We start from the raw sequence: 14,796 nt of genomic DNA, 5'->3' as shown, positions 1-14,796 counted from the left end.
GACTGGTTAAAGGTACCTGAGTCCCTGCTTCGTAAGGTGCTTAGAAACTTACGTAGACACTTTCTCGGTTTCCCTGTGATCTGTAGGTTCTTACGCCTTTTTTTCTTACTGTCCTCACTTTTTGTTTTGAAATTCTACCCTCAGGAATTCCTGTTGAGGCTTAGTTTTTACAAAGATGAGTAAAATATTTTTCTTGTGAAAAATGCTGTTCTTAAGGTTGGTTGACTCCAGTAGAGAGAACAGAGAGTTATTTTTAAAGCAGAAATCAATAACTTCCTCATGAAAACATGTTGTAGTGAAAGCTATCACTTTGCAGAGTCAGCTATCAGACGGTGATGGCCTGTTGGTGTCACTGAATGGGTGATCTCCTCTAGCTTTGCAAAGTCAGGAGGTTGAAACCTTCTAGAAATCTTAGCTCTCCTCCTTTAGCTGAAGAACAACAGCAAAACTCCTACATGGAAATCTCGGTTTTGCTTGATTTTTTTTTTCAAGCTTTATGTTGCATAAGATTTTTTTTTTCTTTTTGCATAAATTCTATGTGCAGTCTTGGGGAATCTCACATTTTAAACCCTCCCCTGCAGTTTCTCTGGCTCAGCTCTTCTGGCCAATTGCCTAACCTGCTGGAGTTCTAGGGGAGGAGAAAAGATTGAGAGAAGTGGTGTCTCCTCCTGGTGCCTCCCTCTCGCCCCTGAAACTCAGGCCAGCCACTTCAGTGATGGGGCCTCCCAGGGCGGAAGAGTGGAGGTAAGCTTGACACATGCAAGGCTGGCTGAGGAGGGTGCGGAGCACTCAGCCACAAAGCCTGTCAGTCTTAAGTTCCCCAGGGCTCGAGAGACACACTGATGGTATCTATCCTATGTCCAGTCACTGAGCAGCTAGGGACGGGGGATCTGTTCCTGTGGGGTCCTCTCTGGAGAGCAGGGGACTCAGGAGCATTGCTTTGGCTCTTAAATTGCTGCCCTAGCTCCGACCTGAGCTGTTTTTAACTGTATTTAAAGCATGTAAGATGCATGATCCATTTGACTTCTTTGTGATGACCTGCTTTACCTTTGAAAGTCTAGTTTTAAGCATGATGAAATAGAAGTTATGAAGTAGTGGCTTTCTCTTTTTTTTCCTCTCTCTTTTTGTTACAGACCCCTATTCTGTTAAAAGAAACGTGGCAAGGACCCTAAATAACCAACCGGTGTTTGAGTATATACTTCATTGTTTGAGGACAACATACAAATATTTCGCTCTTCCACACAGAGTTACAAAACCCAACCTCACAAAGCCTACCAGCTCCATTACCCATGTTTCAGACCCATATAAAGAAGCAAGAAGTTGTGGCCCAAAGCTCCAAACGACAGATACTGATAAACTGGGAAAAGCAGCCGAGGCTCAGGGTCCTGGTGTTCCCACCTCAGGTGACTGCAAGGCACAACCACTTACTCTTAAAAATACCACCGAGCAGTTGGGAAGCCCACCAGAGGAGGAGATCGGAAGTGTGCACATCCAAATACACCGGGAGAGCTCTGGCTGTGTCCAGGCAGAGGTCATATGTGAGGGTTGTGAAGGTGCCGCAGCACAGCATCAAGAAACAGGAAATGACAAGGAGAAAGCCGGAAGGAAGGTGGGGCATCTTTTGAGCACTGATGACCAAGGTTTAAGCAGCAGCCAGCAGCCAGAACTTGAGAGCTGCGGCAGCCTTTGTGGTCTGCAGGCAGACAACACACTGGAGTTAGTAGGGCTCCGGAACCCTGGAGCTGAAGAGTGTGACAACTATTTCTCTTTGGATGACAAGGCCGATGTAAATAAAGGAAACACAGAAGGTGCTGATGAAATGGAAGCATCTCTGAACTGCTTTTCCCCCTTAGTCCCGGGCCAGGCATCAGCAGCCATGCACTTTGACGACGACGAGGATGAAGAGGAGGAGGAAGGGGAGGAGCCCAGGCTCAGCGTTAACCACACAGAAGATGAGGAGGGGGTTGATCGTGAACATCAGAGGGACAACGGGCACAGTGGGTCAGGTGAGGAGGATGCTGTCTCTGAAGAGGACGACTTGGCTGAGCCTGCGGGTGAAGATGTGGAAGAATGTGGAGAACACATGGGTGGGACTCTGCTCGTAGGCCTCAACAGAATAAGTCTTCATGAAGAAAGCTTTCCTGAGGAGGAAAATTCACCCAGGGGCCAGTCCGACTTCTTTTATGAGTTTAGAAAACTCACCTTCACCAAAGGCAAGGTAATGAATGGTTGACGGTGGTCTGAGATCTGAGGGCCTCCAGATAAGTCGGAAGGACGTTGGTTCTGTCTTTCTTTTATTACATTTATCCATTTATCACCTGTGAGGGATAGGTATGTGTGCCATTTGCATGTATGTGGAAGTCTGAGGCCAACTTGAAGGAGTCAGTTCTCTCCTTTCACTGTGTAGGTCCCAGGAATTGAACTCAGGCCACTAGGCTTGGTGGCAAGTGCCATTTACCAGCTGAGCTATTTGCAGCCTGACTTCCATGTCTGTGCACGAGAACGGTAGCTTCCCATTTGTGGTTCAGCACACTCTGATGTGTAACCACTTGACCCATGTTCCTCCTTGAGACAATAGGGATGTGCACATGCTACAGACGGTTGACATCTCTTTTCTCCGACAGCACCAATGGCATGTCCCATCTCTCAGGCCATTAGGGTATGTGTGTAGTTAATTTTTTTTCTAAGACCCTTCATTTATCAGAGATTCTCTTGTTGTGGTTCACCACACCCCTGCAGTCTCCCACCGTAGTGTGCAGCTTGTGTAAGCGAGAAGGTCATCTAAAGAAGGACTGCCCTGAGGACTTCAAGAGAATCCAGCTGGAACCTTTGCCACCACTGACACCCAAGTTCTCCAGTATCTTAGATCAAGTTTGCATCCAGTGTTACAGTAAGTCTTGTGTAGTCCCCTGGCATGCCGCAGGGGCTGACACTCGCTCGGCCTTACACTGAGTCCCTTGAGAACTGCGTGCAGTGTGTGTGATCATATTCCCCTGCCACTCCTCCCCCAGCTCCTCACTGCTTCTGCTTCATGACCCCGAGTTCCAGTCTGTACACAGCATAGACTCCTGGCTGTGGGGCCATGGACTGGCGCCACGCCCTTAAAGAAAACTAACTCTCCTTCTCCCAGAAGCCATCACCTGTCATAGGTCCTCAGTTAGGCATGAGGGCTCCCTGACCCTCCGTACTGGAATGTGGAGTGGCTTGGCCTTGGGAAGGCAAGCTGGGCTGCTGAGAGTCCGAGTGCAGCAGTCCTGTTGTGTCCAGAAGGCAGGCTTTGGTCTGATCTGATCATCAGTGACCTCAGGCTCACTGGATCCTTCTGCTCCCCTCCTGTGATGGTCCCTGAGCCCTGAGGGAAAGAGCTTGTCAGTGAGCACTAATGGCAGCCCACATGCAAGCTCTTTAAGGAGCATTGGTATTGAGAGAGGCTTCAGTTTCTGTTTCCAAAGGGGGCCATTGCTGCTGCGACTGCATGTGTGAAGAGTCCATGCTGGCATTTTAAGGAGCCCCCTGCATCTCCGTAACTGAAGCTGCCACTGAACTTGTTATCCTCCTGCCTTTGCCTCCTGGATGCTGGGATCATAAGCAGGACTGTCATGCCCAGCTTAATCCTTCCTTCTCTCTCTCTAATAGGATCACACTGTTACTGAATCCTTGGATTCAAGCAATCCTCCTCTGCCTTAGCCTCCCAAATATCCAGGATTGTCCAGCTACCATTGACATTTTTGTTTTGTTAAACTTTTTCAGATATTAAAAAAGAAAGCCGGGCTCCCAGTGAAAAACAAAAGAGCCCACAGACATTTCTGTTGGAATTCTAGAGGATTCTGTCAACCCAGGTTTAAAGTCCCCATCTCAGCTCCCATCTCAAGAGCAGTTCTTAGAGGTAGACTCACTGAGGCAGGGTGTCCCTGTGTGGCCCTGGCTGACACAGACCTCAAAGTGATCGTCTCCCCTACTTCCCATCACTGGCATTACATCTGTGTCCCACAAGATTAGCCTGACAGATACTGTTTTCTATTTTTTTTATTGCTAGCACTGTCTGCTGAGAAGGTATAAAAATCTAGTTTTTGAAGTTTGTAAGTTTTCTTTTTCTCAAAACAGTTTTTGTTTTTCAGCTTTTCTAGCAGTATCAACTCTATTTTTTTAAACCACTCCACTGTTCATTGTATCTGTTTGTTTTTAAACAGAGGATTTTTCTCCAACTCTTATAGAAGATCAGGCTCGTGAACATATCCGGCAAAATCTAGAGAGTTTCATAAAACAGGACTTTCCAGGTAAGTAACTTTTTTATCTTTAGGAAAAGAAAGGTAATGAGAGACCACGTGTGTTTCAGGCACATTAACTTTAGTGGCAGTGGAGACCTTTGCGGTGAGTAAGATCAGTGATGAAGGGCTTTATATCTATATCAGAATGGGCTTTGGTCTACCACATCTAGTTTACCAACAGAAAGATTACAGTGTAGGATCTCCCAGCACACATAAGGTGAATCCACTTGGAGTTAGATTAAGTCACACACATTTTCAGAAGCTAGAGAAATGGCTTAGCCGTTAAGAGTGTGTACTGTTCTTGCAGACCAACTTCATGGGATCTGACACCTCTGGGCTCTGTGGGTATATGCACTAATGGATGCAGACACACACAGAGGTCAAAATCAGTCTTTCAAAGCACATTGCAAGCATTGCTCTTACAGTATTAAATGGTCTACATTTTTCCTTGAGACATCCTTCATTTTGGTATAAAGCAGTGTCCACCAATCTTTCATGTCATATACAGCACATGTATTTAAGTAAACCAAGGGAGGCACTAAGAGTAAATGTGGCTCAACAGGAAATGACCTCGCTGCCAAGCCTGCTGACCTGAGTCCAGGACCCACATGGTGGGAGGAAAAACCAGCTCCTGCACCTCACTCTCTGCCCTCCACACGTGCACACAGACACATAAATAAATAATTGTAATAGGAACATTGAAAGTCCTTAATTATGAGGTAGAATAATTAGCAATTGGTATTTTGGATTCATTAAAACAACAATTAAATGTACTCAGGTAATGAGCTATTACTTGTCATCTGTCCCTAACAGGAACTAAATTGAGCTTGTTTGGCTCCTCCAAAAATGGATTTGGGTTCAAACAGAGTGACCTTGACGTCTGTATGACAATTAACGGACATGAGACTGCTGAGGTACGGTTGCCACGTGAACACACATGTGCTGTGAGCATGTGGTTAGCGCCGTCCTCACTGGCAGAATTGTGAGGCATCTGGAATGTACCGGGGCATTCCACATGCAGTATGCCACGAAGCCCAGCCTCTGGCCCCTGCGTTGACCGCTCGGAGGGGGTGTGGAGAGCAGAGAAAAGCTCTGGCTGGGCATGGGTGGCACACACCTGTGACCCCAGCACCTGGGAGCCTGACGAAGGAGCATTGCTAGAAGTTCAAGGTCAGCCTGGGCTGCATAGCAAGAGCCTGTCTCAAAGGAAAAGAAAAGCACACACACTGACTAGATAGCTTTGAAGGGGCTTTCCCGTGTAGTGCAAATTGCATTGGATGCTGTGAAGTCAGACCATCTTGACCAGTGCCCATCGGCTTAGCCGCTAGACCAGTACACATATCCTCCCAGGGTTATCTGTGATGTTGGTTTGCTTATGCATGGTGAGTATTCACTTTACAGTTCAGGTTTGAGACACACTTGGTCTCATCAGTACCAAAACATGTATTTTGGTAGATTAAGTAATCATTTCTGTTCCCCCTGTTGCTTTGGGGAGCTCTCTCTTGGGTGGCTTGGATCCCGTGTGTCAGGAGACAGCAGAGTGCACCCCTTATGCTGAAACACAGCTTAGAGCCCGGTCTGTTGTTACTGTTTTGATTTTTCCCCTCCTTTTGAAGATGGGGTCTGCTGTATGGTCCAGGCTAGTCTGGAGCTCCTGACCTTCCTGCCTCTGAATCCTGGGGTCATGGCCTGAGCCATCATGCCACAGCCTGTTTTCACAGTTTTATTAGCATAATGCCATACCCAGTCCTGGATGTATTCTCTGTGGCTGCACAATCTCTCTCTCTCTGTTTGATAACAGAGTAAGTCTGAGAAGTACCTCAAGCATGCCAGGCTGGGCCATGCACTGAGTCATGCCTGTCACTACTGGTGAGGCTCATTTTTGGAAATGACAGAGGCATAGATGCTGTTACTCTGGTGCCTGCTCTACAGCTGCTCAGGAGCTCGCTCTCTGTGGCTGTTCTGAGTCTGCATTCCCAGGGCATTTCTGACCTCAGGAAAAAAAATAGCCCAAAATAGATCTACCTTGGATTTAGTGAATGCTGTAGAGTGAGGTTAGGTACACCATATGGAACAACCCACTCACTGTATCTCCTCAAGGTCCATTCTCATTAATGTGTCTGTAAACCACTTTTGACAGCATTTCTAAAGTAAAATTCTGAATACGTGGTAAGGGTATGTGTGACCGTCAGAACTCATGCAGATGGGGATCACAAGCACGTTTTTTTATGTGAGTGCACAGTGATATGTGCTTACATCCCAAAGCTTGGGAGGCGCAGGCAACAGGGCCTTGAACCTGAGTTTAGCCTGGGTCTGGAAAACAGCAAAAACATGAAGAACAACTTGGCCAAAATACCATTCCAAATTACTGTGTGATTTTAATTATGGCCAGTCCCACAGGGAAATAACCTGAGTTGAGTCACTTTCCACAGCAAGCCATCAATTCTTAGCTAAACTGTGCAGATCTGCCTGGCATAAGTGAGACCAAGTACAGAAGCCCTCTCGAATAACCATGCCTAAGGCATTCTTCCAGACGAGATCGTTCTCGTGGCTCAAGACCTTTCTGCAAGCTCTGATTTGGGCTTTTATTGTACATTCAAAAGCAATTAAGGCGTGTTTAGAAGTTTATATATCTTGAGGGAGTTTAGTATGTATAGTAACTTGACACTCGACTCAAAGGGACATAAAAACCGTCTGAAATTGGGCTTGATGAGACAGCTCGCAGTGAAAGTGCTTCAGTGCGGCTCTGATGCTTGGAGTCAGTGCCCAAGTCCCACAGTGGAAGAAGAAAACTCACTCTGGAAAAGTTGTTTTCTGACTTCCATGCATGCTGTCTTCCACACATGTAATGTCCTGACGTGTGTGTGTGTGCCCACATTCAGTGACACATGCTCACACATAAAAGTAAGAAGAAAAACGGGTGAAGTGAACCTCATTACTGTGAAGGTGACAGAAGCTGCCACAGTGTAGGACCCTGCCTCCTGCTTGTCTCTGCTTTGGGTCTGACCCAGAGCCCCACCGGCTAGACAAGCACACTCTAGCACTGAGCTCTAGCCCACTCTTCTGAGTCTCACTAAGTCACCCAGGCTGGCTTTGAACTTACTGTGCAGTCCAGACAGCCCTTTAATTGTTGACTGTCTTCTCTCAGTCTCCCGAGTGGCTAAGATGACAGGTGTGTGCCAACAGGCCCAGCTTGTTTCCTGATTTAGCTTCCTTTTTTTTGTGTGTGTGCCTTTGCTGCAGGGGCTGGACTGCGTAAGAACTATTGAGGAGCTGGCAAGAGCCCTCAGAAAGCACTCAGGTACCTCTCTGCATTTCTTTCAAAGTACTCTTTACTTTTCCTTTAGTGTTTTATATGCTTAGAATGCATTCATGCCAGTGAGGGAGTATGCCCTCTCATCCGTAAAATCAGGCAGCATTGGTTTCATTGAAATGCTCTGCAGTGTACTGTGGAGAATTGGTAGCGATGACTGTGTGGTTGGTGCTGGCTGTTTTGTTTCTGTTACAAAGCATATTGAAGTCAGGTAGAGACGTAAGTCACTTTGCCTCATGTGTGAACCCCACGGTAGACATTGCTGAGAGCCGTCCAGTGTGGTGAGGAGCACATAGACGTAGTGAATTGCGTTTGCATCCCTCCTCACAACACAATGTAAGCCACACACAGTGTGCTTAGCATGGCTTGATCTGTTCTCAGTGCACATCTACAAGGCTGTTCCAGGAAGTTTCTAAAGCATTCAGAGCTGTACAGTATGTAGGTCCTACAAATGGCATGCAAACCTGAAATACTGTGACTAAAATAGTGAAGATGTATGTCTATTTGCTTGCTTGTTTCTGGGTTAGAGTCTGAGGCCTTGCTCATCAGAGGCAAGCACTCTACCACTGAGGAACAATCCTAGCGCTGTCTTAAACACGTAACCCAGGCTAGCCTCAAGCTCACTCAGTACCTTCAGTTTCTTGTATAATAAATGTGTGCCATCATGCCTAGCTCTGCACAGCCTCCTGACTACCTAGGGTCGCAGGTACCTGCCGCCACACCTGACAAAATACTTAAGCTTTAATTTCTTTTCCTTTTTCAAGACAGGGTTTCTCTGTGTAATTTTAGAACTTGTACTCGAACTCACTTTATAGACCAGGGTGACCTCAAATATACAGAGATCCACCTGCCTCTGCCTCCCAAGTGCTGGGATTAAAGGTGTGCGCTGCCACCACCCGGCCTTAAACATTAATTTCTTAAACTTCACTTCTGAAGATGAAGAATGAAGGTGAACAACATGGCCCCTGTTCTTGTGGACACACTCATGGGTCGCGCGCGCGCGCACACACACACATACACGCACACGCGCTCGCGCACGTGCACGCACACACACATACACGCACACGCGCGCGCACGTGCACGCACACACACACACATACACGCACACGCGCTCGTGCACGCACACATACACGCACACGCGCTCGTGCACGCACACACATACACGCACACGCACACATACACGTGCACGCACACACACGCGCTTGCGCACGCACACACACACATACACGCGCTCGCGCACACACACATACACGCACACGCGCACGTGCACGCACACACACATACACGCACACGCGCTCGCGCACGTGCACACACACACACACATACACGTACAATTTCCTTTGTACATTGAGAAGATATTTTCCTAAAGTAAGAGTCCATCTGTAAAGATAAGGTTTGTTTGGAACTTCAGATTATGCAAAGAAACAGACTGAGCTAGACTCTTACATTTACTGTACCTCACCTTGGTGTGCGTCCTTTTCTGGACCACTGGGCTGAGATAGACATTCCCTGTCCTAAGCATTCTCAGCGTAGATTTCAGAAAGACAAACTATGTTCTATGGTTGTTTTTAGAACAGAAATTGCTCTGTCTAGTCATTCATACAGAGAGCTATATGATAGAAATGGAATATAGAGAATTTAATAGAAACTAGAGGCTCTGCTCACCAGCTAATGCCTTTAGAGGCAGTCTCCCAAGCTATATAATCACAAGTGCTGGATATTTAAGGACAGCACAAAAGTTAAAAGACTTTGATGGTATTTGGGGGAGCTAAAGTTTGGCCTAAAACTTGGTTGCAGTGGATAGAAACAGAAGCCTTTGGAATTATAAAGTGGAGCCGGGGTGAGTCTCGGAGGACAGGTTTGTGAGTGTCAAAAGAGATCAATCATGGCAGAGTCCCTAAAGAGAAAGGGGGACACAGCAAATTGTGGAGGTTCTCAATCACAGACTTCCCACTGGTCTGTGCTGTGTGAATTCGGGTTTGTTTGTTGTTTGGTTTGTTTTTTGTTTCTGTGTTTTTGCATTTCCATTCCACTGCCTCTACCTGCTCTCACTCTAAATCCTTCTAGACTTGAGCACTGACATCTGTGCAGTCGGCAAAATAGGCAAATGACTGCTAGCCTGATCTGTGCACAGCCAGTGAAGCTGGAGTTGTTCAGGCTTTAATCTGAGGCCCTGCTCCACAGCTTATCACTTGCATGATCCTGAGCGACCCTTGTGGCCTCTGTTCCCCCTTACGCAAGGTGAAGTTGGAAGCTTGGTTGTGAAGGGCCCTCTGCATGCCCCCATTCCATCTAGGCCCGCGGGAATTGAGAGCACCTCTTGTTCATACACAGGCAGTCTGAAGCATGCATTCCTTCATCTTTGCATTCTCAGGCCACCATGACATTTCCAGCCCCGATGTTCTTCTGTCCCTGTGCCTCTGGTCTGCTGTTTGCCAGAAGCACGGTTCAACTCAGTGGCCCATGATTCTCCCGTACTTAACACCAGCACATTGGCTTCTTTGTCATCAGGACAACTCTTCTCAGCTTTCCTCCTGTTTCTTACAACACATTTTTCTCTCCCTCAAGTCCATTTTCCCGCCTACATAGAGTGTCACCTGAGGGCCCTAGAGCCTTTTTGTGCTGTTTTCCTTGCCAGGTAAATGCCCTCCACTTCCACTACCCCAGCATGTTCAGAGTGCAGCTCAGGCCATCTCCTCACCCACTGCAAGTCATCCTTCCTTTTCCCTCCATTATTCTAGCTCTGTGGTGATATGATGACTCCATGGGCCATTAGTCAAATGGGAAGGGTCGTGGAACTCATGTGTGCAAGCACCAGTAGTTCCTGTGTGGAAACAGCCCCCCTGGCACACACACACACAAGCCAGTTGGTTTATGGAGGACAGTGGACTTTTTGGTTCCTGTGATTCCACTATCAATTATGTGTTGAATAGATACAGACTTTGCCAGGGTCTTGCTAGTTGTTTAATAACAGACACTGTTGATTAGTTGTAATGAATGCAGTGACACAGCTGAAGTTAGGTTTTGTTTATCATGTAGCATTAGCATGAGAACCATCTCTGCCCAGTTGTTGTGTTTAATCCTACTTCTTACTTCCCTCACAGGGTTGAGGAACATTCTGCCCATCACAACAGCAAAGGTGCCCATTGTCAAGTTCTTCCATCTAAGAAGTGGTCTTGAGGTAGACATCAGCTTGTATAACACACTGGTAAGATTTCTATATTTCTTTCATTCTTTTTTTTTTTTTTTTTTTTTTTTTTTAAGAGTCTCTCACTTGCCGTGCCATGGACCTCCTGTTTTGGTTCTCAAGTGCTTTTTCGTTTTTAAAATCGTCCTGTTTGCTTGCTTCCCCGTGTGCATACAGTCTTTCTTTCTGCAGGGGCTGGGAGTGGGGTTGACGGGGTTTCATAATGCCACGGTTAGCCGTGACCTGTACAGCTTATGGTAACATTGAGCTCCTGGCTCCACCGGGCTAGTGCTAAGATTAGAAGCATAGGCTACCATGCCTCGTGTTTCAGGAATTTTCTTTAGGGAGATAAAAAGGGATGAATGTCCCTTTAAGTAAATAAGTGAAATGAGGCATTTACTTCATCCTCCTTACCCTGTCATTTTGGCTGCTCAGCCTTAACACCAAATGACTGAGGCAGCTCTCCGCCCTTGTTTTCCCCTCTCTTTGGGAATTTTTTGGGTGCATGGTGTGTGCCTTGTAGTATTCTGAGGTTGGGACTGTGGTGAATTGAGTAGCTATTCATATCCACAGGGGCTAAGAGTGTAGCTCAGTGGTAGGATATTTGCCTAGCATTGTAGGGGGCCGTTTCCTGCATCCTCCATTATAATAATGGTGCCTAAAGACACCAAGATGTAAATTACTTCACAGGCGCTGGGTAATCTCCATTCCTTTGATCTCTGCCTATCCCGTGGCTCATTTGGCCTGAGGAGCTGAAGCCATTCATAGGGTAACACGTCCCAGGCGGCTGCTTGTCAGCCTTTTTAAGGGATGGGTTTCTTAGTTCAGTGTCTCCGCTCTGGTCTCAAGATGCATTAAAGCTTGTCTGCAGAAGGATCCGAGTGTCCTGCGTGTATTTCTTGCCGGCGAGAAAATATAGCGCGAGGGACATAGCATTCCATCCTCACTCTTGTCAGTGAGTTGGTAAATGCTCATCCATTTAAGTGTGAGAGTTTGTATATGTGCATCAGAGAGAGAGAGAGAGAGAGAGAGAGAGAGAGAGAGAGAGAGAGAGAGAGCGCACACATGCACACATAAGCTCAAGTAAATATTCACTTGGAACAAGGTCAGAGTAGCAGGTTTGTCTCCCTGGCTTGAATTGGCTGTAGTTTGTTTGTGTTCCGTGTCCCTCCATTTTGGCCTTACTTGTAACTGCTTCCAGGCCCAAGGGGATATGAGAGCATTTTACTCAAATGACGCCACAGGGAAAAGGATAATCTTAGTTCTACTTAAAGGAAACTCCTTATTGTATTTCTGCCTCCATCTCCCAAATGCTAGAATGACATGCCTGTGTTACCATACCTAGTAACATGCTTGTTTATTTCAGTGGCTTTTTTTTTTCTTCAGACTAAAGATTTATTAATGAAATCAGAAGTTGCATGTATTTGTTATTATCTCCTAGATTAACACAGCTTATCTCATACAGAAAAAAGAACTTTCTAAAATGTATTGTGATGTGAACCTTTCCAGGTCAGAATGTTTTCAAAGCCTCATGGTGCCTTTTCCTTTTCAATAGGCTCTTCATAACACAAGACTCTTATCTGCATACTCAGCCATTGACCCCAGAGTGAAATATTTGTGCTACACCATGAAAGTGTTCACAAAGGTGGGTGCACTGCTGCTTGTGGCTTCTCTGGAAACTGTTCTGTATTTGCAAACCTCTGAAAGCGTAAGTGTGACACTGCCATCCTACACACATAGTAGGTTAGCTTGGAACTTGCTATATAGAACAGGCTGGCCTTGAACTCACAGAGATCCTCCTGCCTCTGCCTTCCAAGCGCTAGGCTTAAAGGTGTGTGGCACCAAAACCTGGCTTGATGTCTTTTAGTTTTTCATGATAGTACTGCTGTGACTAACAGTCCGCTATTTTCTTGAGTTCAGTTTGATTTAGGTTGGGTTGGTTGCTTTAGTTGACATATCTTCATTTTCAGAAATGTGATTTTTCGTTAGTTCCTCAAACGAGGTACGAGGGTGACTACAAGCTGGGTAGCAATGATGGTCTTAGAGTGTTGTCTCCTCCCTCTAGATGTGTGACATCGGTGACGCGTCCCGAGGCAGCTTGTCGTCCTACGCGTACACTCTTATGGTGCTATATTTCCTTCAGCAAAGGTCTCCACCTGTCATCCCTGTGCTTCAAGAGGTACCCACGGGGCCTGTGTCCTCACAACACGGGCTGTCTCTGAGCCTCTGCTTCTGCTAGTGTGCTGTAGTTCTGTAGTTAAGTCTTTAACTTTTCCTAGACGTCTGGGTATCAATGCATTCATCTTTCATTCTGTACTAATACTTTTAAATTTAATTTCAGATATACAGAGGTGAAAAGAAACCAGAAATACTTGTTGATGGCTGGAATATTTACTTTTTTGATCAAATAGATGAATTGGTGAGTATTTTAAGGTAAAGATTTTCCTAAGCCTTGACTAAAAGTTGCATCTGTTTGTTATGAGAATGAAGATTGGCATTCACGAGTGTCCCCTCATTAAGCTAAGTGTGTTTTTAGGCACTGTACCCAGGATTTCATCAGTGTCCAGTGGTTCTTGGTAGTAACTATTCCAAGGGAACACATTTTTGCAGGGTGATTTTCTGAGACTCTGTGTAGATTTGCACTGAGTTCTGCTGACTGCACAACTCCCAGGCTTCTTCACGGAGTCTCCCGCCATCACATTCGAGATGCCTCCAACAGAGGAGGTTAATACACTCATGTAAATGCTGTTTTAAAACATACAAGAAAACCAGGCATGGTGGCACATGCCTTTAATCCCAACACTTGGGAAGCAGAGGCAGGTGGATCTCTGTGAGTTCAAGGCCAGCCTGGTCTACTAAGGAAGTTCCAGGACAGCCAGAGCTATATATGGTGAGACCCTGTCTCAAAAAAAAAAAGAAAGAAAGAAAGAAAAGGAAAGGAAAGGAAAAAAAATACAGGTGAACAAGAACTCACACAATTACATTTTTGTGTTTATAAGCCAGTTGATTAGTCCAGGTTTTTCCTCCTAGGGTGCAGATGTGTATGACTGTTAACATTTTTACGGTGGCGTGACATCCCTTGTTTCCTTCTGTCTCTAGCCCGCTTATTGGCCAGAATATGGAAGAAACACAGAATCTGTTGGGCAGCTGTGGTTGGGACTTCTCCGCTTCTACACGGAGGAGTTTGACTTTAAGGAACATGTGATCAGCATCAGAAGGAAAAGTCTGCTTACAACTTTTAAGAAACAATGGACCTCAAAATACATCGTTATTGAAGGTATGAATAAAGTCAAATTAGAAGTGACGTGTTGGCCTAGCAAATGTGAGGCAGTGGTTTGCAGAACCTTTTAAGTTGAACGTTGAGTCTGAACTATGAGTCCCCCTGGCTCTCCTGGCAGGACAACTTTCGTGGGGCAGTTTCTTGAACTGCTGCCCAGAGCATACAGTGCAGCAGCCCTGTTGTGGCCCACACCACCCTAAAGGTTCATCTCAAATACCTGATGCCTCCAGGGGGGCCTCTCATCAGTCAAAACGGCTCCGTTGAGCAGAACCCAGGTGGGGGAAAAGGGCACCAGTCGAGATGAGGCAGCTTCAAGACAGTGGGATATTTAATACCTAGAGCAAATTGTTTTTCTCGTTCTAAGTCTGTCGTGGATTTTGTTGTTGTTGTTGTTGTTGTTTTTATTGTTTTTGTTCGTGGATGAGTGCATGAAACATTTAAAAGTGAATGTGTGAAAGAGTGAGGAGTCCACAGGTTCCTATTTGAAAGCCTGTTCTAACTGTATAGAGATTCATTGCTTTGTATGGACTTTGGGTCTGGTTAGTTTTGGTGTGTGATGTTTTTATGTATTTGCAAGGGTCTTTTTTATAATAAAGTTAAAATAATTTAAAACTATACTGAAAGTTGGAGAATGCCACTAGAAATGAATTTTAGGACCTTTGCTTACTGAAACAGTTTGTCAGTGCTGACCATAGGGAGAGGCTTTTTCTAACTGGGCCTGGTGCTCAAACCTTTGGCTGAGGGAGAT

The 14,796-nt window shown here is 45.9% G+C and overlaps 1 protein-coding gene across 5 annotated transcripts in view; it reads left to right on the top strand.

Moving 5' to 3' along the window:
* Positions 1 to 14,796, top strand: part of Tut7 (terminal uridylyl transferase 7) — a 57,943-nt gene that overhangs the window by 27,822 nt on the left and 15,325 nt on the right. For 4 of the 5 annotated variants that reach the window (XM_027409690.2, XM_027409691.2, XM_027409692.2 and 1 more), the window contains exons 13-22: positions 1,134 to 2,218; positions 2,740 to 2,890; positions 4,191 to 4,277; positions 5,082 to 5,182; positions 7,512 to 7,569; positions 10,686 to 10,789; positions 12,324 to 12,413; positions 12,834 to 12,947; positions 13,110 to 13,187; positions 13,868 to 14,045. In XM_027409690.2, the coding sequence (XP_027265491.1) occupies positions 1,134 to 2,218; positions 2,740 to 2,890; positions 4,191 to 4,277; positions 5,082 to 5,182; positions 7,512 to 7,569; positions 10,686 to 10,789; positions 12,324 to 12,413; positions 12,834 to 12,947; positions 13,110 to 13,187; positions 13,868 to 14,045 (2,046 nt within the window). The remainder of the gene's footprint in view (positions 1 to 1,133; positions 2,219 to 2,739; positions 2,891 to 4,190; positions 4,278 to 5,081; positions 5,183 to 7,511; positions 7,570 to 10,685; positions 10,790 to 12,323; positions 12,414 to 12,833; positions 12,948 to 13,109; positions 13,188 to 13,867; positions 14,046 to 14,796) is intronic. The other variant, XM_035443021.1, reaches the window with a different exon arrangement.

This window comes from Cricetulus griseus, chromosome 3 (assembly GCF_003668045.3).
Source record: "Cricetulus griseus strain 17A/GY chromosome 3, alternate assembly CriGri-PICRH-1.0, whole genome shotgun sequence".
Taxonomy (NCBI): Eukaryota; Metazoa; Chordata; class Mammalia; order Rodentia; family Cricetidae; genus Cricetulus; species Cricetulus griseus.
This window is presented reverse-complemented; position numbering and strand designations above follow the sequence as displayed.